At 39.5% G+C, this 24,727-nt stretch overlaps 1 protein-coding gene across 7 annotated transcripts in view; it reads right to left on the bottom strand.

The window, feature by feature from the left end:
* Nucleotides 1-4,416: 4,416 nt before the first annotated feature.
* Nucleotides 4,417-24,727, bottom strand: part of Dus1 (Dihydrouridine synthase 1) — a 154,507-nt gene continuing 134,196 nt past the window's right edge. For 6 of the 7 annotated variants that reach the window (XM_070094589.1, XM_070094590.1, XM_070094592.1 and 3 more), the window contains 2 exons: nt 21,534-21,690; nt 4,418-5,022 (listed from right to left, as the gene is read on the bottom strand). In XM_070094589.1, coding sequence (XP_069950690.1) covers nt 4,504-5,022; nt 21,534-21,690 — 676 coding nt within the window. In that variant the 3' untranslated portion in view covers nt 4,418-4,503. Of the gene's footprint in view, nt 5,023-21,533; nt 21,691-24,727 lie in introns of all 7 variants that reach the window. The other variant, XM_070094591.1, reaches the window with a different exon arrangement.

Here is a 24,727-nt window from a genome sequence, read left to right as displayed (position 1 = left end):
CTCACGCACCTCAACCACACTCACATCCTGTTCTTCTTCACTCCTAAAAGATGGTATACCTCCCTGGCCAGTGCATGAAATTACCGCCTCCCTTTCTTCCTTAACATTTAAAAGTTCCTCAAAATATTCTCGCCATCTACCTAATACCTCCCTCTCCCCATCTACTAACTCCCCTACTCTGTTTTTAACTGACAAATCCATACTTTCCCTATGCTTTCTTAACTTGTTTAACTCACTCCAAAATTTTTTTTCTTATTTTCATTAAAATTTCTTGACAGTGCCTCTCCCACTCTTTCATCTGCTCTCCTTTTGCACTCTCTCACCACTCTCTTCACCTTTCTTTTACTCTCCATATACTCTGCTCTTCTTATAACACTTCTGCTTTGTAAAAACCTCTCGTAAGCTACCTTTTTCTCTTTTATCACACCCTTTACTTCATCATTCCACCAATCACTCCTCTTTCCTCCTGCCCCTACCCTCCTATAACCACAAACTTCTGCCCCACATTCTAATACTGCATTTTTAAAACTATTCCAACCCTCTTCAACCCCCCCACTACTCATCTTTGCACTAGCCCACCTTTCTGCCAATAGTCACTTATATCTCGCCCGAACTTCCTCCTCCCTTAGTTTATACACTTTCACCTCCCTCTTACTTGTTGTTGCCACCTTCCTCTTTTCCCGTCTACCTCTTACTCTAACTGTAGCTACAACTAAATAATGATCCGATATATCAGTTGCCCCTCTATAAACATGTACATCCTGGAGCCTACCCATCAACCTTTTATCCACCAATACATAATCTAACAAACTACTTTCATTACATGCTACATCATACCTTGTATATTTATTTATCCTCTTTTTCATAAAATATGTATTACTTATTACCAAATTTCTTTCTACACATAGCTCAATTAAAGGCTCCCCATTTACATTTACCCCTGGCACCCCAAAATTACCTACTACTCCCTCCATAACATTTTTACCCACTTTAGCATTGAAATCCCCAACCACCATTACTCTCACACTTGATTCAAAACTCCCCACGCATTCACTCAACATTTCCCAGAATCTCTCTCTCTCCTCTACACTTCTCTCTTCTCCAGGTGCATACACGCTTACTATAACCCACTTTTCACATCCAATCTTTATTTTACTCCACATAATCCTTGAATTTATACATTTGTAGTCCCTCTTTTCCTGCCATAGCTTATCCTTCAACATTATTGCTACTCCTTCTTTAGCTCTAACTCTATTTGAAACCCCTGACCTAATCCCATTTATTCCTCTCCATTGAAACTCTCCCACCCCCTTCAGCTTTGTTTCACTTAAAGCCAGGACATCCAGTTTCTTCTCATTCATAACATCCACAATCATCTCTTTCTTATCATTTGCACAACATCCACGCACATTCAGACTTCCCACTTTGACAATTTTCTTCTTCTTATTCTTTTTAGTAATCTTTACAGGAAAAGGGGTTACTAGCCCATTGTTCCCGGCATTTTAGTTGACTTTTACAACACGCATGGCTTACGGAGGAAAGATTCTTATTCCACTTCCCCATGGATATAAAAGGAAAAGTAATAAGACCAAGAACTATTAAGATAAAAATCAAAGAAAACTCAGATGAGTGTGTATAAATAAACGTGTACATGTATGTGTAGTGTGACCTAAGTGTAAGTAGAAGTAGCAAGACGTACCTGTAATCTTGCATATTTATGAGACAGACAAAAGACACCAGCAATCCTACCATCATGTAAAACAATTACAGGCTTTCGTTTTACACTCACTTGGCAGGACGGTAGTACCTCCCTGGGTGGTTGCTGTCTACCAACCTACTACCTATATTTATCATATTTATCACCATAAATAATAGTACCCCTGGTATGATTTTAAGAAATTCTGAAAATCTGCCCAAACAAGGCTAACAATGCTGAACTATAGTCCAGTGCTTTTTTAGAAGAAAAATCTTTTTCTCTAAAAATGGAAATTAGACATGATGACACTGTTGAAACAATTATTTCCCACAAATGTGGAAAAAATCTTGCATATATAGCTTTCATGGAAGACTAAAAGAGTTTTAATAGCATAAGTGTGCTGAAAAAGGGCTTCAGATGTTAAAGAAATCAGAGGAAAAACAGCCCTGCATCAAGCTAAAACTATCTCTTCTTATATTTTTAGGTGCACATTCTTAAGCATGAGGTCAGGGTTTCTGAAGGCATTATCCAGAGGGCTGAGGGGAGGTTGCTGAGGTGTTTCAGACATTTAGAGAGGATGGAATAAAATAGAACATCTTGGAAGTTGTATAAATCTGTAGTGGAAGGAAGATGGGGTAGGGGTCATCCTAGGAAAGGTTGGAGGGAGGGAAGGGAAAAGTGGGTTTTTTATGCGAGGGTGCGTGAACGTGTTAGATAGAAGTGAATGGAGATGAATGGTTTTTATGACTTGACGTGCTGTTGGAGTGTGAGCAAAGTAACATTTATGATTCAAAGAAATCGGTTAGCCAGATGTGAGTCCTGGAGATGGGAAGTACAGTGCCTACACTCTGAAGGAGGGGTGTTGATATGCTGTAGTTTTTTAACTGTAGTGCAGGCACACCTCTAGCAAGACAGTGATGAAGTAAATGATGATGAAAGTGTTTCTTCTTTTTCGGGTTACCCTGTCTTGGTGGGAAACAGCTGATGTGTTAATAAAATAAAAAAAAAATTTCACTCTTGTTGCACGTCTCTCACCATCCACTGTTTGTACACGAGACATCTACCGCCCTTCTGTGCCTGCTTTCCTCTCTTTCACCCTCCTTCCTGTGACTGCCTTCCTCTCTTTCATCCTCCCTCCTATGCCTGCCTTCTTCTCTTTCACCCACCTTCACTCCCACTCATCTCCAACACACCCTCCTTCTTCCATCTACCTAAGACTTTTTCATCATCCTGTCTTATCTCTGGGCTGAGGGGTCACTGATGCACATTGACCATCTTTCACATATCATATCTCAAATTTTTCATTGCAACTCAAAACAAAATTTCTTTGGGGGTAAATTGTAACTCAAAATTATTGTAAGTCAAGCCCATCATAACTCAAAGGATTACTGTAATGTGAAACACTTGAACACTGTGTATTAAGGTTTTGTAAACAGTGTACTAATGGCATTATTAGTATGGGTAATGAGTTGTATACAATGGGTGACCAAATGTACACTGTGCATATGGATCTCTCAGGCCAAAAAGAGTTATTGAAAAATGTAAAAAATTAGAAAACCCCTCAGAAAAAGTGGAAAAAGAAAAGTAATGAGCAACATACAGTAATTAATGATGTTGCTGTCAGCGGTTATCAATCTTCCAACTTCATGCCTTTATATCTCAGTAAGTACTGATGGGGAGAACTTTTTTGTTGTTTTATGACTACAAAATGTGCTGTTTTTCAATAAGAATTTAAAAAAAATGCAACCAGTCATAACATAAGAATGGAGGAACACTGCAGAAGGCCTACTGGCCCATACAAGGCAGGTCCTTATCAAAACAACCCCTACCCAAAGCTACCCAAGAATATCCTCCTGTACCCAATGACACCAATCAAACCCAGCCCTTCCCACTCATATATTTGTTCAATCTCTTTTTAAAGCTACCCAAGGTCCTAGCCTCGATCACCCTACTCAGGAGATTGTTGCACGCATCCACAACTCTGTTCGAAAACCAGTATACTTACCTATGTCCTTTCTAAATCTAAATTTATCCAGCTTATATCAATTATTTCTGGCTCTTACCTGGTTCGACACCCTCAGTACTTTATTAATATCACCTTTGTTTATACCCATCATCCACTTATACACTTCAATGATATCTTCCCTCATTTTACATCTCTCCAGAGAGTGAAGATTAAAGCCTCTAATTTTGGGGCTTCTGACAATGAAGGGGTTAAAAACTACTTGTCATATTAACTCCTAACATGCTCACAGAAGCCTCCTGGATGCTCATACCCATGTAACTCGAAGGCTCATTTACCTCTTCCCTTCAACTATTCCTGGAATGACCTTAACCCTTCCTACCTTCCACCCCCAGATTTATAGAGTACAACCTCTTCATCAACTTATAACTGTCTATCCTTTCTACATGTTCAAACCATATCAGCAACCCCATTCGCAGCCCTCCTCAGAAGGCTGCAGAGCACTAAACCTGTGTGGGGTCATCAATGTTAGCAGTAGTAATCTTGTTCAGGTTAACACTTAATTCTTGATTACAGGACTCTTCATTATGCTATGCAATCTGCAATGGCTGTATAAAAGTAAATTTATATCACACAAAGGAAACTGCTGGTAGAAATGGGACATTGCATATATTGAGACATTACTGTACCCCAAGTGTCCTCCCATGACCCCACATTAGTAAATACATTATAGTGTAAAGATATAGTTTCAGGAGATTAAATATGAGCATAACTGGTATGAAATTGTTTATTTCTTCAAAAATATAGACATGCAAAAAAGTACTGTAATTTGGAAAAAATACTGTCAAGTAGTAGAGTTTGTTTTGCATTTACAGCTTCCTTCACTTGTATTGTGAGTAAGATTAGTACTATACAAGTTTTCCTGACTACCTTTGGTCATCTTGCTGCACGGTGAGATGCATCTATTACTTTTATCCTCACTGTTGTTTTTTTCTATGTCATTTAATTCATTGAACTTTACTATTGCACCTTCCTCTCTATTTACTTTTGAAGACTGTTGCAACGACTGTCCTGGCAGGTGTGAGGTAACACACACTTGTTGCTGATTGTGATCTTCAGTCAGAGTTGCCTTGGATACATCTGGTTGAGACTGCAGCTTGTCTCCTGACTGCCATATTGATATCTCTTTCCTCTCTTTACCATGTTGCTCCACTTGTTTCAATTTCTCCTGCTCTCCATAGTATACAGCTGCCTTCTCTCTCTTGGTCTTGACTAGAATGCGGTGGCCAAGGCAGTCAAGGCCCTCGGTGTAGCACTTGACTCTGCAACAGGCACGGCACAGCCCATGGGCGCACCGTCCACCCTGTCAACACATCATTAAATGGTGCACAAGCTATCTCCTTTAAAAATTCCTTATTAATAAGTATATATTCAGAGAAGAGAAAGATACAGGTGAACGTGACACTATGGTTAAGAGACTGATATGAGTGAAGAAGTAAAATGTGTGGTAGAGGGACCAATATGAGAGAAAATGTAATATATGTGGCAAAGGGAATGATATAAATGAAAATGTAAGATGTGTGGTAAATGAACTGATATGAGCAAAACTGGGAGCTGTGTGGTAAATGAGTTGATGTGTGTGGAACTTAGGTAAAGGGACTGATCAGTGAAAGTGTGAGATACGTGGTAAAAGGACTGATATGAGCAAAAGTGCAGTAAAGGGACTAATTAGTAAAAGTGAGATATTTGGTAAAAGAACTGATATGAGTAAAAGTGTGAGACATGTCACGAAGGGATTGGTGAGTGACAGTGAGATGTAAGGTAAAAGGTCATGGAAGTGCAATACAATGTAGAAGGAATATTAACTGAAAGTAATGCTGTAGTAGATGGTACTAAGATAAGGTTAATTATATTTGTACATTGAAGAGGATAAGGTCAACAGGGTGTGAGAGGCAACAGAGTAAATACTGAGGGGGGAGGAGAAAGGGAAAAAGAGACAAATGAGAGTTATATGCTAGGGTAACAGACATCTTATATGGTGAGAATGTCATGAGGGAGGATGAGTCATGAGGAAGAATGGTTTATTGCTCAACTAAATTTCATCAGCACATCTGCAGACTGTTCTCAAGCCAGCATTTCCTGGTGACTTCCTAATATAACTTTTCTCGTTGCTGTGGGCAACACCAATTACCTAGCACTTTCAGGAAAAAGCGTGCATCTGATTTTCAAAAATACTAAGTATTCACACATATTGTGGCCAATATTCTTTGAACATTTTCTTTTTACCAATATCTGCTTAGGTGAGTAAAAGAGAGGTTCAGAGAATGAAGAGGGAGTCTATAAGGATTGGAAATGAGAGCAGGTGAGGGTCTATCAACAAATTTTGCTGAAACTAAGAAAGAGTTTTAGAGTGAGATTAATAGGTTGAGAAAGCCTAGAGAAGAAATGGATTTGACAATTAAAAACAGAAGAGGGGAGTTATTAACCCTTTGAAGGTCCGTCCCGTTGATCTACGGCTTTACGTTCAGGGTCCAAACCGTAGATCTACGTCATGAGCTCAGCTCACTCTGATAAACTGTGAGTGGTACATTTGGGCCTAGATATGAGAGAATACATCTATGTGGTATGTGTGCACCACATAAAACAGATCCTGCAGCACGCTGTGTATAATGAGAGAAAAAACTGAAATCACGATTTTTCGATTAAAACAGCAACTTTGCAGTGTTTTTTCGTATGTTTTTTATAGTTCTATTTGCGATTTCTTGGTCTCATTTGATAGAATGGAAGACATATTACAGAAATAGAGATGATTTTGATTGGTTTTAGCACTGGAAATGGCTTGAAACTGAGCTCAAAGTAGCAGAAATGTTAAATTTTTGCCGATATTCAAGAGTAAACAAACGACCTCACTCGTCTAATACACGCCAGCTGGTGGGTCTAATATGCATTCACTGATATGGTGATGATATTTATACAATTATTACAGTATTGCATAACAGTAAATCTTCTATTTTTTGGTGTGAATAAAAATTCATTATGTGAATAAAAAATCAAAATGGAATTTATTTGTAAAGCCTCAAAACATAACTAATGAACAGAGGAAATGTTAGTTTAGTTCCAGGAATACCTACATTGTTTATTCTGGACCCTATTTTGAAATTGGAATATTTTGAACTTTGTGTTAAATTGGCCAAATTAACCATTTCCGATCACTTTAATTTGTAGTTGAAACAGTTGACTTGGCGATTTCTTGTGCTCAATCGATAGAATAGAAGTAATACTAGTGAAATAGCTAAGAATTTGGTTGACTGGAATAATGTAATTGGCCTAAAATGGGAGTCAAAGTCGGCAAAATCGCCGATTCATAAATATCGCTGACACATCAAAATTCGAGAGAGCATAATTTTGTCAATTTTCCATCAAATTTCGTACTTTTTGTTTTATTACCTTCACAAAAAGATTCTCTACCATTTCATAAGAAAAAATAACAAATTTTTTTTTTTAAATTCTTGGACACTGGGGCACCACTTCAGATTTGGACCTTGGACCCTGAAGGGGTTAAATGGGGGAGCTGAAGGTATTGAGAAGATGATTGGAATATTTTGAAAAACTGTTAAATACTGATGAAGAAACAGAGGCAGTGATTTCATGCATTGGCCAAGAAGTACATATAGGTGAGTGCGTGTGTATGTACACGAACACACAAAATACCAGTGAGTGTACCTCAACCATAAAAGAATACAAAAAAGAACGGGAACAACTGAGAGAGTAAGATGGTGCCAAAGGCAGGAAGGGAAGACAAAGCAGATACCGACAAACAGAGAAGTGCAACCTCGGGGGAACAACAAACACAACTGGCCACAGAACCACCCATAGCATCCTCGCAACCCACACCAACCAAACAATAAAAAAAAAAAACACACTCCACACCCAGAATCCCCCCCCCCAGCACTAATACTACAACACCAGCCTACCATAATATCCAGCCCTGCCTACCACACCCTCAGCCTACACCTACCCCTTCCACCACTCTGAATATAGCTCTGGAAAGGAAGCTGAAGGTATGCTATACCAACACAGATGGAATAACAAATTAAAGTGACGAGTCACAGGAAATAATCACTGAGGCATCCTCAGACATCACAGCACACACAAAGACAAAGCTCATGGGGGTGATAACAGATGTGATCTTCCCATCTAGATACCAGATCCTGAGGAAAGACAAGGGGAAACAGAGGGGGGAGGAGGAGTTACACTACTCATCAAAAACCATTGGAGTTTTGAGGAGATAGGGGCACTAGTCAGAGGTGAAGTGGATGACTACATAGTAGGAACACTTCTAACCAGGGGGTCCAAAAGTGATGATAGTAGTGATGTACAACCTGCCACCAAACAGAAGAAGACCAAGACAAGAATACCATGAGAGCAACAAAATGATGGTGGCCCCAGAAGGACCCACATGAGCAGAGCAAAGTTGCTCATGGGAAATTTCAACCACAAAGAGACAGACTAGGAAAATCTGGAGCCACATGGGTGACCGGAGACATGGTGCTGAAGGCGATGCTGGAAAGCTTCATGTACCAACATGTTAGGGACACAACCAGAGAGAGAGAGGAGACGATGAACCAGCATGACTGGACCTTGTATTCACTTTGAACAGTTCAGACACATGGAAAATCACACACGAAATGCCCCTTGGAACTAGCGATCACATAGTCATGAGTTTTGAATACAAAGTAGAGTTAACAATATAAAGTGAAGAATTATGAGAAGGATGGGTGAAACCAAACTTCAAAAAAGGGGACTACACTTATGAGGCAATTCCTGCATGAGGTGCAGTGGGTAAGAGAGTTAGAGGGAAAGACAATAAACAAAACGATGGAACACATGACCATGAAATGCAGAGAGGCAGAGGAGAAGTTCATGCCAAGAGGCAACAGAAACAATGGAAAGAGCAGAGTGAGCCCATGGTTTACCCAGAAGTGTGGAGAGACCAAAGCCAAGTGTATCAGAGCATAGAAAAAGTAAAGAAGGCAAAGGACTTGGGAAAACGGAGTTGAGCCAAAGAGCCAGAAATGAATATACATGGAAAAGGAGAGAAGCCCAGTGGTAATACAAGAATGACATTGCATCAAAAGCCAAATCTGACCCAAAGTTGTTATACAGCTACATAAGGAGGAAAACAACAGTCAAGGATCAGGTAATCATGCTGAGGAAAACAGGAGCTGAGCTCAAAGGGAGTGACCAGGAATTATGTGCGGAGCTCAGCTCAAGATTCTAGGAGGTATTCAGAGACACACAGAGGCTTCCAGCAAACCAAGGAAGCAGGGTGCACCAGCAAGTGTTGGACACACTGCACACAACCGAGAAGGAAGCGAGGAAACTGCTAGGGCAACTAGATACATTGACGGCAGTTGGCCCAGGTAACATCTTTCTGTGGGTCCTGAGAGAGGAAGAAGATACACTACATGTACTACTAACAACAATCTTGAATAAATCAAGCGAAACAGGGAAAATTCCTGAGGTGTGGAAGACAGCAAACGTAGTCCCAGTTTTTAAGAAAGGAGACAAACAGGCAGCACTAAACTACAGACCTGTGTCACTGACATGTATAGTATGTAAAGTTATGGAGAAAATTATCAGGAAAAGAGTGGTGGAACACCTAGAAATGAATGGGCTCATACATAACAACCAGCACAGCTTCAGGGAAGGGAAATCCTGCATCCCATATCTATTGGAGTTCTATGTTAAGGTAACAGAAGTAAGACAGGAGAGAGAGGGATGGGTAGACTGCATCTTCTTGGACTGTACAAGGGCTTTGGTACAGTACCACACAAGAGACTGGTTGAAAAGCTAAAGGAGAAGGCAGGAATAGCAGGGAAAGTACCACAATGGATCAGGGAATACCTAATAGGAAGGAAACAAGTGTTGGTACATGATGAGGTGTCCGAGTGGCTGAATGTGTTGAGTGAGGTTACACAAGGGTCAGTCCTAGGTTTGGTGCTGTTTCTAGTACAGTGGACCCCTGGATATCGTAGTCGTCGGATTTCGTAATATTTGGAAATCGTAATGTTTTTTCATCAAAATATTGGCTTGGTGATTGTCAGTGAGCTCAGTAATAGTCATTTATCCCGAACGCATCTGCACTGCAACAGTCACCCAACACTCAGTGTGCTATAGTTTATCAGCCAGTAAGCACGATCCCAAGTGTTCATACAATACATTTCGTATTATTCCATTCTTTTTAGTGCTTGCAACTGCTAAATAAGCCACCATGGGCCCAAAGAAAGTTCCTAGTGCCAGCCAGCCCTTTGGTAAAGGGCTGAGAGAGAGGAAAGAATGTGCCTTCTTCAGTGATTCTGCGATATGTAAGATACTAAAGCAGTAGGAGTCGATAAAGGCTATAGTGCCAGCCAGCGATAAAGTGTAGCATTAACAGTGAAGTAAGTAAGTTAAGCGATTAAGCGATAGAAAAAGGACAGCACGAAACTGACTCCTCCAATGTTGTTGGACGTATATAGTTCTACTGACTAACACCGCTGCCTCTGCTGCCACCATCACCACCACTATGTAAGGCTTATCTTTCGGTGGTCTTTATACACCCAACAACAAACACAACAACACCACTTGTCACATATGTTAATGATATATTTTATTCATTCTAGAGTATATATCATGTTTTTATGTTATTAATATTGTTTATTATGTTGTGCTAGAAAAATAAGCCATAGAGTTGATATTAGTGTCATACTGAAGGACTATCTTGTCCTGTCTCCCAACACACTTTCCTGCCGCTGCCACAATTCCTAACATACACCAGAAACAGACCTCTCTGAAACACTTTTTTGAGCAACAGGGGTCCAGTGACTCTCAAGCTAGTCCTAGTGGCATTAAAAAACAAAGAAGAGAAGGAACCCCGGAAAAGAACTTCATACCTTAAGTCTTCATGGAAGGGGATTCCCTTTCCAAACAGTAATTTCTCCATCCTCTCCCCTTCTCCCATCTTCAATACACTAAGAAGAGTTTTCAATAAAGGTAAATGTCATGTTGTTATTGTTTTATTCATGTCTCATTGTTTTCTGTGTAGGTAAATGTATATTTAATATAAATTTTTTTTTTAATACCTTTGGGTGTCTGGAATGGATTAATTGGATTTACGTTATTTCTTATGGGGAAAATGAATTCGGAAATCGTCAAATTCAGCTTTAGTCACACTCTCTGGAACGGATTAATTACAATAACTGAGGGTCCACTGTATATGTGAGTGACATGACAGAAGGGATAGATTCAGAGGTGTCCCTGTTTGCAGATGATGTGAAGCTAATAAGGAGAATACAAGTAGACAAGGATCAGGAAACCTACAAGGAGATCTGGACAGTTTGCAAGCTTGGTCCAACAAATGGCTCCTGGAGTTTAACCCCAGCAAGTGCAAAGTCACGTGGTTTGGGAAAGGACAAAGAAGACCTGCAGATGGAGCACAGCCTAGGAGGTTAAACGCTGCAAAACTCACTCAAGGAAAAAGAATCTTGGGATGAATATCATACCAAGCACATCTCCTGAGGTGCACATCAACCAAATAATTCCTGCAGCATATAGGCACTTGGCAAACCTAGGAATAAAGTTTCGATATCTAACTAAGGAGTCATTCAAGACACTGTACACTGTGTACGTCAGGCTCATATTGGAGTATGCAGCACCAATGTGGAACCCACACATGGTCAAACTCATCAAGAAATTAGAGAAAGTGCAAAGGCTTGCAATAAGACTAGTCCCAGAATTAAGGGGTATGCCCTATATAGAGAGGATAAGGGAAATCAACCTGATCACACTGGAGGACAGGAGGGATAGGGAGGACATGATAACGACATATAAAACACTAAAAGGAACTGACAAGGTGGATAGGGAAAGAATGTTCAGAAATGGGACAAACCAACAAGGGGTAACAAGTAGAAGTTGAAAACTTGGATGAGTCACAGGGATGTTAGGAAGTATTTCTCCAGTCATAAAGTTGTCAGGAAGTGGAATCTGGAGAGTGATGTAGTTGAGGCAGGATTCATACACAGCTTTAAGAAGAGGTTCAATAAAGCTCATGGAGAAGAAAGTGGACCTAGTAGAGACCAGCAAACAGGTGGGGCCAGGAGCTATGACTTGACCCCTGCAACCACAAATAGGTGAGTGTACACGTACACACACACACGCACACACTTGTAGTAATTTACTACTGGGAGAATGGTTGGCTAGAGATACTCCATGTAATGAGGACAGGGAGTCGAAGAGGTATGGGTTAAGTTTAAGAATGCATGTGTTTAAGTATGCAACATAAGTTAATGAATGCAGGTTTATGGGTACTGGTGGGAAAAGGAGCGAATGGTGGAATGAGGATGTAGAGCATGGTAAGGGGGACAAAAGTTAGTATATGAGAGTTTTTTACACTGTAAAAGTGATAATTGGAGGGCACAGTACATAAAGAGAAAAAGAGAGGCTAAAAGAGTGATGAGGGAGTGCAAAAAAAAAGTTGATGATAGAGTGTCAATATATCAATAAATTTTTCTGAGAGTAAGAAAATTTTTTAACCCCTTGACTGTTGAAACCCCAAATCCTGAGGTGACTCCTGGTGTCACAAAATTTAAAAAAAAAAAAAAAAAAAAAAAAAAAAAAAAAAAAAAAAAAAAAAAAAAAAAAAATCTTATTAAATGAATCTTTTCCCTATGGTAATGACACCAAAAGAACGAAATTTGATGGAAAACTTTCGGAATTACGCTCTCACAAAGTTAGCGACCTCAGTGATATTTACGAATCGGCAATTTTGCCCACTTTGAGCCCTATTTTCGGCTAATTCCATTGTTCCAGTCGACCAAACTCATAGCTATTTCTTTAGAACTCCATTTGTTCTATCGATTGAGTACAAGAAACTGCCCATTTACTGATTTCAACTACCCAGTAACGTGGTCAGAAATTTGCAATTTGGCCAATTTCACGCAAATAAAAAATATGCCAATTACAAAATAGGGTCCAGAATGAACAATGCAGACATTCCTGGCTCTAAAATAACATTTTCTTTGTTCATTAGTCACATCTCCATTTTGAATTTTTATTTTGAATTTTTATTCAAAACAAAAAATAGAAGACTTACTGTTATGTAGACTACTGCAATATTGTAATAATTGTATAAATAACGTCAACCCATTCATGACTGCATATTAGAATGTCTAGTTGAACATTTATTGGACAATGACATCATTTGTTTACTTTTGAACATCAGCAAAAATCAAACATTTCCCCTATTTAGAGCTCCAATTCAAGGTTCTTTTCATAGTAAAACCAATCAAAATCACCTCTATTTTTATAACATGTTTTCCATTCTATCAAATGAGACCAAAAAACAAGAATACACCCATAAATACTATACGAAAATACACCGCAAAGCCGGCGTTTTAATCCAAAAACACAGTCGGAGTTTTTTTTTCTCATTATGCACTGCGTGACGCAGGATTTTTTATATGGTGCACACCGACCACACAGACCCATTCTCTCACATGTGGGGCTACCAGCTTTCTCCTGCTTTATTTGAAGCCACTAGAATTTTTTAATATATATACGTCAAACACGGTGGCTCGTAAAATGTATATATACGACCGAAACAGTCAAAGGGTTAAAGGGAGATATGAGATGGGAAAGTGGAAGTACTGGGAAGATAAAGGGAATAATTTCAAGAGTTGGTACAGTGGAGCCTCAAATTTCGAACGTTTCACTTAAAGAACTCTTCGAAAATCGAACGCTTTTTTCGAACCAACTTTGCCCCTATTATTGGACTCGCCCCTATTTTCGAACTGCCGGGTACCAGACCTGTCTGGCAGCCTGCTCTGTCCATGTCCCCGCGCAGGCACTGTGAGCCAGTCTGGTTTTGTTGATGCTTGAGTGAACACTAACCTGTGCTCTCATTCAAACTTTTACGATTATTTCATTGTGTTTAGTGCTTGTGGGACTGTGAAATAAGCTACCATGGGCCCAAAGAAACTTGCTAGTGGTACCCTGTGGTAAAGAAAGTGAGAAACACCATAGATGTGAAGAAGGAAATAATACAGAGGTATGAGAATGGTGTGAGACTTGTTGAGTTTGCCAGGATGCATGGGAAAAACAAGTCGACCATCAGTTCTATCCTGGCAAAGAAAGAACAAATCAAGAAAACTGATGTTGTGAAAGGTGTTAATATGCTAACCAAAAAACGAGACCACAGACAATCGATCAGGTTGAGAAGTTGTTGCTGGTGTGGATCAAGGATAAAGAGATGGCAAGTGACAGTGTTTCAGAGACAATTATTTGTGAAAAGGCAAGGAAGTTGCATGCCAATCTGATACAGAAAACTCCTGGAAACAGTGCTGATAGTGAATTTAAGGCCAGCAGAGGCTGGTTTGACAGATTTAAGATGCGTAGTGACATACACAATGTTGTAAGGCATGGTGAGGCAGCCACTTCAGACTAACGGATGGCTGAGAAGTTTGTAAAGGAGTTTAAGGGGTACATAGACACTGAAAAATTCCACCTCCAACAAGTGTTCAATTGTGATGAAACAGGCCTGTTTTGGAAGAAAATGCCAAAGAGGACCTACATTACTTAGGAGGAAAAGGCACTCCCAGGACACAAGCCTATGAAAGACAGGCTAACTTTTTTATTCTGCGCTAATGCTAGTGGTGATTTTAAAGTGAAGCCTTTACTTGTGTATCATTCAGAAAATCCCAGAGTGTTTAAGAAAAACAATGTCATAAAGAACAAGTTATGTGTCTTGTGGAAAGCAAATAATAAGGCATGGGTTACAAGGCAAATTTTCAAAGAGTGGATCCATGAAGTGTTAGGCCCCAGTGTGAGAAAATACCTCCTAGACAATAAATTGCCACTCAAGTGCCTCCTGTTAATGAACAATGCTCCTGCTCATCCTCCAAACTTATTAGACCTCTTGTCTAGGGACTTCAATTTTGTAACAGTGAAGTTCTTGCCTCCTAACACCACTCCTCTCCTCCAGCCTATGGACCAGCAGTCATTTCTAACTTCAAAAAACTCTACACAAAAGCAGTGTTTGAAAAGTGCTTTGAAGTGACCACAGACACTAAGTTGACCCTAAGAGAGCTCTGGAGGAATCACTTCAGCATCTACAGTTCCAAAAGCCTTATAGGTAAGGCTTGGGAGGAAGTGACTTCCAGGACTTTGAACTCTGCTTAGAGACAATTGTGGCCAGATTGTGTCCAAAAGAGGGATTTTGAAGGGTTTGAGGCTGACCCTGACCCTGTCCATGACCCAGCTGACCCTCTGCCTGTTGTGGACTCTACTGTGGCATTGGGGAACACCTGGCGCTGTAGGTGAGTGGCGAGGATGTGAAAGAGTTGGTGGAGGACCACAGGGAAGAGCTAACCACTGAAGAGCTGCAAGAGCGTCATCTGGAGCAGTATCAGACCACAGCTCAGGAACTTGCTTCAGAGGAGGAGGAAGAGGGAGTGGATGAGGTGCCTTGAAAGATTAAGGAGATTTGTGCCAAGTGAAATGATGCAGAAGTACAGTGGACCCCCGCATAGCGATTTTAATCCGTGCAAGAGTTCTCATTGTTATGCGAAATGATCGGTATGCGAATGAATTTTCCCCATAAGAAATAATGGAAATCAAATTAATCCGTGCAAGACACCCAAAAGTATGAAAAAAAAAATTTTACCACATGAAATATACATTTTCCTACACACAAAGAGAAGGATACATGCACAATAGTAGAGTAGTACATGCACAATATATATTGTGCATGTACTACTCTACTAAATGAAGAATAAATGACACTTACCTTTATTGAAGATGCAGCAATGACTGATGAGACACTGTATCCTGGGAGTGCCTTTTCCTCCTGAGTACTGTAGGTCCTGTTTGGCATTTTCTTCCAGAACAGGCCTTTGTGTATGCCACTACGATTCTTAAATCTCTCAAACCAACCTTTGCTGGCTTTAAATTCACCAATATGAGCACTAGTTCCAGGCATTTTTCCCTGTTCACCTGGGTGTTAGTCAACTGATGTGGGTTGCATCCTGGGAGACAAGATTAAGGACCCCAATGGAAATAAGTTAGACAGTCTTCGATGACACTGACTTTTTTGGGTTATCCTGGGTGGCAAATCCTCTGGGGTTAATTGTTTCTTGGTATTCTCAATAAGCCACACCAACAACGGTGCTACAGCAGCAGCAGCAGCAGCTGACAGTGATACATCAGCAGCAGACGATGCTACAGCAGCAGCAGACGGTACTACAGCAGCAGCAGACGGTACTACAGCAGCAGCAGCTGACAGTGGTACAACAGCAGCAGCAGCTGACAGTGCTACAGCAGCAGCAGACGATGCTACAGCAGCAGCAGACGGTACTACAGCAGCAGCAGACGGTACTACAGCAGCAGCAGCAGCTGACAGTGGTACAGCAGCAGCAGCAGCTGACGGTGCTACAGCAGCAGCAGCAGCAGCTGACGGTGGTACAGCAGCAGCAGCAACTGTACCACCAATAGTAGCGATGGTTGATTGGGGTTTATTATACAACCTGGCCAGCTCGGAGACACGCACTCCACTTTCATACTTATCAATGATCTTTTTCTTCATCTCTATAGTAATTCTCACCCTTATTGCTGTAGGGTTGGCACTAGAAGCTTTCTTGGGGCCCATGGTCACTTATTTTGCAGATAAAATCACCAAAAACACTGTAATAATACGAAATGTTCCGATTGTATGCTTGGACGTTACCGGGGAGGCTGGCTGGTAAACAATGCCACCGGCGGCACATGTGAGGCTGGCTAAGGGCGCACATTGGACGCGTCTCGGACGAACAGCGGTGAGCGGGTTTTTGAGCGGTATGCGAGGCAAAATTTTTGCGATAAAAGCGAGCGGTATGCGGATTAAACGTTATGTGATGCCAACGGTATGCGGGGGTCCACTGTACCACCTTGAGCAAGATGAAACAAGCCATCTTTGCAACAAGTTCAGTGACAAAACCATCTCCCATTTTAGGGAAATGTTAAACAGGCACAAGAAACAGAGGACTGTGGACAGTTATTTTGTGAGACAGGGGTCCAGTGACTCTCAAGCTGATCCTAGCGGCATTAACCCCTTGACTGTCGCAACCCCCAATCCTGAGGTGTCTCCTGGTGTCGCAAAATTTCAAAAAAAAAAAAAAAAAAAATATGATTTTTTCTTATGAAATGGTAGAGAATCTTTTCCCGATTGTAATGACACCAAAAAAAAAGAAATTTGAAGGAAAACTGACGGAATTGCACTCTCGCGAAGTTAGCGACCTCGGCGATATTTACAAATTGGCGATTTCACCCACTTCGAGCCCTATTTTTGGCTAATTCCATTGTTCCAGTCGACCAAACTCATAGCTATTTCTTTAGAACTCCATTTTTCTATCACTTGAGTACAAGAAACTGCCCATTTACCGATTTCAACTACCCAAGAATGTGGTCAGAAATTTGCAATTTGGCCAATTTCAAGAAAATTATAAAATATGACAATTTCAAAATAAGGTCCAGAATGAACAATGCAGACATTCCAGGCTCTAAAATAACATTTTCTTTGTTCATCAGTCACATCTCCAGGCCCCTCTGATATTACTTTTGCTTTCTATTTTGAATTTTTATTCAAAAAAAAAAATAGAAGAGTTACTGTTATGCAGTCTACTGCAATATTGTTATAGTTGTACAAATAATGTCAACCCATTCAAGACTGCATGTTAGAATGACTAGTTGGACATTTATTGGACAATGACATCATTTGTTTACTTTTGAACATCGGCAAAAACCAAACATTTCCCCTACTTTGAGCTCCATTTCCAGGTTCTTTTTATAGTAAAACCAACCAAAATCACCTATATTTCTATAATATGTTTTCCATTCTATCAATTGAGACCAAGAAAACGAGAATACAACCATAAATACTATTCAAAAATAGACCACAAAGTCGGCATTTTAATTAAAAAAACGGTCAGAGTTTTTTTTTCTCATTATGCACTGCGTGCTCCAGGATCTTTTTTATATGGTGCACACTGACCACACAGACCCATTCTCTCACATGTGGGCCTACCAGCTTTCTCCCGCTTGATTTGAAGCCGCTAGAATTTATGAGTATATATACGTCAAACATGGTACCTCGTAAGACGTATATAAACGACCAAAACAGTCAAAGGGTTAAAAGACAGAGAAGGGAAGTAACCCCAGAGAGGGCTTTACCTGAAGTCCTTATGGAGGGGGATTCTCCTTCCAAACACTAACCCCAACTCCCTCTCTCCTCCTCCCTATCTTCCAGATGCCATCACCAATCTTCAATAAAGGTAAGTAAAATTGTTATTTTATATTTATATACATAATTGAACACTATAGTATTTGTTGTGTGTATGTAAAACTGTAATTAGTCTCTATAAAATGTATTTTTTTGTCAATATTTTTGGGTTTCTGGAACGGAGTAATTGTATTTCCATTATTCCTTATGGGAAATATTGCTTCGCTTTTCAGACTTTTCAAATTTAGAACAAGCTCCTGGAATGGATTAAGTTCGATATTTGAGGTTCCACTGTATTATATTTAGGAGGGAAGCACTAGACGTGTAAGAGTTATACAGCACCTAGGGAATGGGAGGCATTCAGATTTGATCCAAGGAAGAGAAGAGCAGTTCTGTTTCCTTGGATCAAAAGCTGCTCATCATCTTCAAGGAACCTCATTATTAAATGTTGATGAAGAAAGGTGGGCAGTAATTTCATGTACTCATTTATGCACACTCTCTTCTTCCTATTGGTGAGCCCTGACTTGCTCCATGACAGCACTTGTCCCTCACTGCCATGAGCTGCCACTTTCTTTAACAGTCTCTGATGTGGTACTCTATCAAAAGCCTTACTGAAATTCTTGTAAAAATTAGGAAGAGCCAGATGTGAGTGTAGGGAAAGTGTATGAGGCAGTGGGTAGAATGTAAGGGGTAAAACAGTAGGAATAGATGGGATTAATATAGAAATGTTAAAATCAGGTGTAGATAGTGATGAGTGGGTGGTGTATTTGTTCAATATATGCTTGAAAGAAAGGAAGGTACCTAAGGACTGGCAGAGAGCAAGAATAGTTCCTTTGTATACAAGGGATAAAAGTAAGCATAAGAATAAAAGGGGTAAGTCTGTTAAGTATACTGGATAAAGAATATGGTAGAGTTACAACTGAAAAAATTAAGAGTACAACAACAACAACAAGTAGGACTGCAGAGAAACAAGGAGGATTTAAGAAGGATAAAACACTTGGGCAATTCTATTCCTGGAATCAATGATGCATTATTTGTGGGAAACCAGCATGGAAATCACAAACAGTGCTCGTCGTTAAAGTATGCCAGCCTCCCCTTTCAAACTATGATCACAAAATAGAGAAATAAAAACACTGTGGTGTACTTACCCATGATTTAACATTTTGCAGGTCATCTCTTGCACATTAGGACATCTTTCAATTGCCTCTGAAGTAATTCACATAAATTCTTGAGGGATTCTTGAGGTAAATTCTCCTATAACTCATGGATTGTGACTTCTAGCCATGGGAGTGAGCAGATGTCCTTCTCTTGTAGATCTCTATCACAGCCCAGAGGTTCTCAGTGAGGTTCAAGTCATGGGAAATTTCCTGGCCAGTAACCATAGAAGTGTACTTCTTTCTTTCTTTCAACACACCGGCCGTATCCCACCGAGGCGGGGTGGCCCAAAAGGAAAAACGAAAGTTTCTCTTTTTTAAATTTAGTAATTTATACAGGAGAAGAGGTTACTAACCCCTTGCTCCCGGCATTTTAGTCGCCTCTTGCAACACGCATGGCTTACGGAGGAAGAATTCTGTTCCACTTCCCCATGGAAGTAAGAGAAAATAAACAACAAGAACAAGAACTAGTAAGAAAATATTAGAAAACCCAGAGGGGTGTGTATATATATGCTTGTACATGTATGTGTAGTGTGACCTAAGTGTAAGTAGAAGTAGCAAGACATATCTGAAATCTTGCATGTTTATGAGACAGAAAAATGGACACCAGCAATCCTACCATCATGTAAAACAATTACAGGCTTCCGTTTTACACTCACTTGGCAGGACGGTAGTACCTCCCTGGGCGGTTGCTGTCTACCAACCTACTACCTAAGTGTACTTCATAGTTATAAATTCATTGAATAACTAATATAGCCGTGTGTCAAGGAGCACTGTCTTGTTCCACAGAGTGAAAGATTTGGGCAAATGATCATAAAGCAGTTCTACGTAGGTGTACTAGTTCATTCATTGGCTCTTGGGCAACATAAGTAACTCACTAAAACTTTTAGCACTAAATTAAGCCCAAGCCATTACAGATTCAGAGATTTTTGTGGTACCATGTGAAGTGCAGATCCAAGGGGTCACTACCTGGGAGTCTGCAAACATTCCTACCACACTAACAGATACCTGTGAAAAGATTCATTACTCCTCTTTTTTTTGGTCCATGTTTGTTATCGCTTTGCAAACACAGCTCTACACTTTCTCTGCATTTGGCTCAATATTGGTTTCTGGACAGGCCGATGACTGCTGCAGCAAAGCTCCTTCACATGTTTATTAACAGTTCTAAGAGACATGTTATGAAGCAGTTCTGGATTCTTGTTTTTAATCCCCTATGCAGTCACTCTTGGCTTGGTCTCTAGGTGTCTCTTTATTACAGCTAAAGTACACAAGGATGTTTTTCTAGGCTTCCATGAATGTGAGTTTGGTGTGGGCATATCATTGCCAGAGCCATCGTGGAACGAATGCAACCAGAACCTCGTTGAATGCTCGCACATACCAATGCCTTAAAGTATTTCCTTGTCTGATGGCCTGCTTATGTAATCCAATGATCTATGCAATTGTCTTTTATGTCAAAGACTTATTATTGCTCATATTAATTCGTAAATAACCAAAAATTTCTGTCAAACTCAGTACTCAAGACCACATGACACAGGAAGGCCGCAGATACATATCTGTCTGCCACACAAAGCCAGAAAGTACTGAACATGCAGAGAGTAGCCTAGACGAATCCTGATATATCACACTGTGATGACAGGCCAACATAAATTTCTGTCACTCCAAAACACCTAACAGAGTCAGGCATTATTTCAGACATTAAAATATGCTGGGTGGACGCACCCGGCATACTTTAACAACGAGCACGGTAGGTATGTTAACCAATAATTCATAAAGTGGCTCATCAGAACAAAAGTACAGAATACTGGATTTTAAAGACTCAAAAACATTTCTCTATAGAGGATGAACTTTAGTTCAATGAACATTGAAGCCTACCACCTCCCATGCCACCTTCCATGACTCTAATCATTCAGACAATAGCAATTCAGCACAAAGCAGAAATTCATTAGAGGATGGGAGGCAAGAGGAGGCCAAACAAAGCAAAAAGTGGTAGGGCTATGATTTCAGAGAGGTGGTTCATCAGATTAAGTACATAAAGATATTATTAATTCATCAAAATTAATACTGCCTAAGATGGATGATACTGCTCTATGATTTGCATTTGTCAAATAAGAGAATGATAGAGCACCTGGACAAGTACATCATGAGATAGAGCTTTTCATGTTGGTTAATACTCACTGAGGCTGGTTTATTAGAAAGTGTAAGATTCATATACTGTTGCCTACATTTTTTAGTTATTTGTACTGGAAGCCTGTGTATTTTATCATTTTGTGTCTTTCAAAGTGTCAAAAGAAATATCAGTGGCCTAACAGCTGTCAGGGACATGACCATCCTGCTCTAAACTTATGTTGTCCAGGGATGTATAAATTTTGTAATTCCATATGTTGTCCACATACTGTGCGAATGTTAAAAAAAAATATGGAAGGGGCTTACCTTGGGGTTTCTGCATACACACTTCTCATATGGGTCACTTGGAGGCTCAAATGACTTTCTCGGGTTTCTCAAAATCTTTTTCTTCTTCTTTTTAGACAAATCAGCCTCCTCTGAGTCTTCTAACATTCGCCTCTTGCTTGGTTCACCCCCGCTGAAGCTTTCAATACAAAATTATATATTGCCACAAAATTATCTTAGATACTGAATAGGCATATCTGTTCTCTCAAATAAGTTTAATTTACTATAACTAGTCCATGTATATAACATAGAAAAAAACACCCTAATATATAAAACAAATTAACACTTTAACTGTATTCAATGCACTAGTACACTGGGGACCAAAACGTATCTGACATGCTTGTGCACAAATTTTTCATGTCTTCAAATACACTACCTGCCAATGTTTTTGGACTCAGCTCAGTTGCTTAGCTTTTTTAGAACTTCCTCATGCATTTGAAAAAATTTTAAGACCAGGGAGGTCCACACAGTACATCAGTAAACAATGAAACCAGAACCTGTTATACCACTACCAGCTTCCCTACCAGCAAACAGGGCTTGTAACAGCTAGGAAGATGCCTTATGCATTCCAAATTTATTACAATTTCATAATACAGGTTAACCATCACTAATCCGGCATCATTGGGAACTGTAGCATGCAGGATTAGTAATTTGGCTGGATTACAAAGTGGTTAGGTTAGAATTCACTTAAGCCAATGGTGATATTTACACATTGGCGATTTCACCCAATTTACGCCCTACCATTAGAAAACATCTTATCTCCCTGATACACCCCGTCAACTAACTACACGAATACCACCTGGTGGTTCACACTTACACTCACTCACTCATTTGACCATAAACAGAAATATTAATCTCAATCTTAAAATAATGAATCCTGTGATACTCCAATACTGAAACTATGTACTGTGCCAAAACAAAAGCATTCACATTGCTAAACTCACAAACTAGTATTTAGTCACTTAGCCATAATACCAACTTACCTCATAATTTGTAATATTTTACAATTAAGAATAAAACTAAGTATGCCCGAAATGCCTAGCCATGCTAAGCGTTCTAGTGGTACACTCTGTAATCACAATTTTACTACATGTAAACCACACAATAACCAAATTTCTGTAAACTCAGCATTGTAATCCTTATAGAGAATAAACTTTGAATTTTTGGCCCATTCCATTGTTCCGGTCTACCAAAGTCATAGCTATTTTGCTAGTATTCCTTATATTCTGACGATTGAGTACAAGAAACTGCCCATTTACTTATTTCAACTGCCCAATAAAGTGGTCAGAAATTGGTGATTTGTCCAATTTCACACAAATTTCAAGAGATGCCAATTTCAAAATAGGGTCCAGAATAAACAATGCAGACATTCCTGGAACTAAAATAACATTTTCTTTGTTTATTAGTCATTTCTCCAGGCCCCTCTTATATTACACTTGCTTTCCATTTTGAATTTTTATTCACACAAAAAATAGAAGATTTACTGTTATGCGGACTACTGCATTATTGTAATAATTGTATAAATAATGTCAAGCCATTTGTGACTGCATATTAGACTGGCCAGTTGGACACATATTGGATGGTGATATCATTTGTTTACTCTTGAACATCAGCAAAAATCGAACATTTCTGTTACTTTGAGCTCAATTTCAAGGTACTTTCCATCATGAAACCAATCAAAATCACATCTATTTCTGTAATATATCTTCCATTCTATCAAATGAGACCAAAACAACGAGAATACAACAAAAAAACAAAAAAATACAAAAATACACCTCAAATTCACCGTATTATACCAAAAACACGGTCTCAGTTTTTTTTCATGCACTGTGTGATGCAGGATTTTTTTATATAGTGCACACTTACCACACAAACCTATTCTCTCATATGTAGGCCCAAATTTACCATTTATTTATTTATTTATTTATTTAGAAATTTTAGCATACATACAGAGGTACAAAAAAAAATACAGGTAAGAGCAGCATGCCAAAGCCACTTATATGCATAGCATTACGGGCTGGCTTAAAATTAACTAAGCAATGATGAAATCAGTGATAAGACATTATTGTAAACAGATAACTATAAAGCACAAATGAGTATTACAAAGACAGGTCATATGGTTGCATGCATTGCTGTTCATTCAGAATGGAGTATTCTGTTAGGTAGCGTATTTAAAAAAATAACAAAGTTAGATTGGGTCCTAGGTTTAACATTTATGTGATATAATTGTGAGTAACATTTTGGATATACAATTTATAAGGTTCAGTTATTCAGTATTTATTTGGTTTTGAGTGCGTAAGTGAACTTTGAGAAGAGACTTGAATTTGTAAACAGGTAGTGTTTCTTTTATATTTACAGGTAATGAATTCCAGATTTTAGGGCCTTTTATGTGCATTGAGTTTTTGCATAGCGTGAGATGGACACGAGGAACATCAAAGAGTGATCTGTGCCTTGTGTTATGGTCATGTGTTCTGTTGAGGTTGGCAAGGAGATGTTTGAGGGGAGGGTTAATATCAGAGTTAAGTGTTCTATGTATGTAATAGGTGCAATAATAAGTATGGATGTTTTGTATGGTGAGTAGGTTGAGTGTTTTGAATATTGGTGGAGTGTGTTGCCTGTAGTGAGAATTTGTTATCATTCTAACTGCAGCCTTTTGTTGGGTAATTAGTGGTCTGAGATGATTAATTGTTGTTGAGCCCCATGCACAAATTCCATAGGTGAGACAGGGGTAAATAAGAGAGTGATAAAGGGCCAGGAGGGCTGACTGTGGAACACAGTACCATATCTTCGATAGTATGCCTACAGTCTTCGAAATTTTCTTAGAAATTTGTTGTACATGTGTATGAAATTTGAGTCTATTATCGAGGTGGATTACTAAGAATTTTCCCTCTGTTAGCTTTGTGATAGGTGATCCGTTTATCGTTATGTTAAGAGGTACATCTGTAGCTCTGTTACCAAACTGAATGAAGTAGGTTTTGTCAATGTTTAGTGTAAGTTTGTTAGTCCTCATCCAGGTAGATATTTTCTGTAATTCGGTGTTTACAGTATTGGCTAGCGTGACTGGGCTTGGGTGAGAGAAGACGTATGTAGTGTCATCTGCAAAAAGTGTGGGTTTGAGTAATTGCGAAGCATTTGGTAGGTCATTTATGTATAGGAGAAAGAGAAGAGGGCCAAGG

This window comes from Cherax quadricarinatus, chromosome 46 (genome assembly GCF_038502225.1).
Source record: "Cherax quadricarinatus isolate ZL_2023a chromosome 46, ASM3850222v1, whole genome shotgun sequence".
Classification (NCBI taxonomy): domain Eukaryota; kingdom Metazoa; phylum Arthropoda; class Malacostraca; order Decapoda; family Parastacidae; genus Cherax; species Cherax quadricarinatus.
The sequence above is the reverse complement of the archived record's forward strand: the minus strand, read 5'-3'. Positions and strand labels throughout refer to the sequence as shown.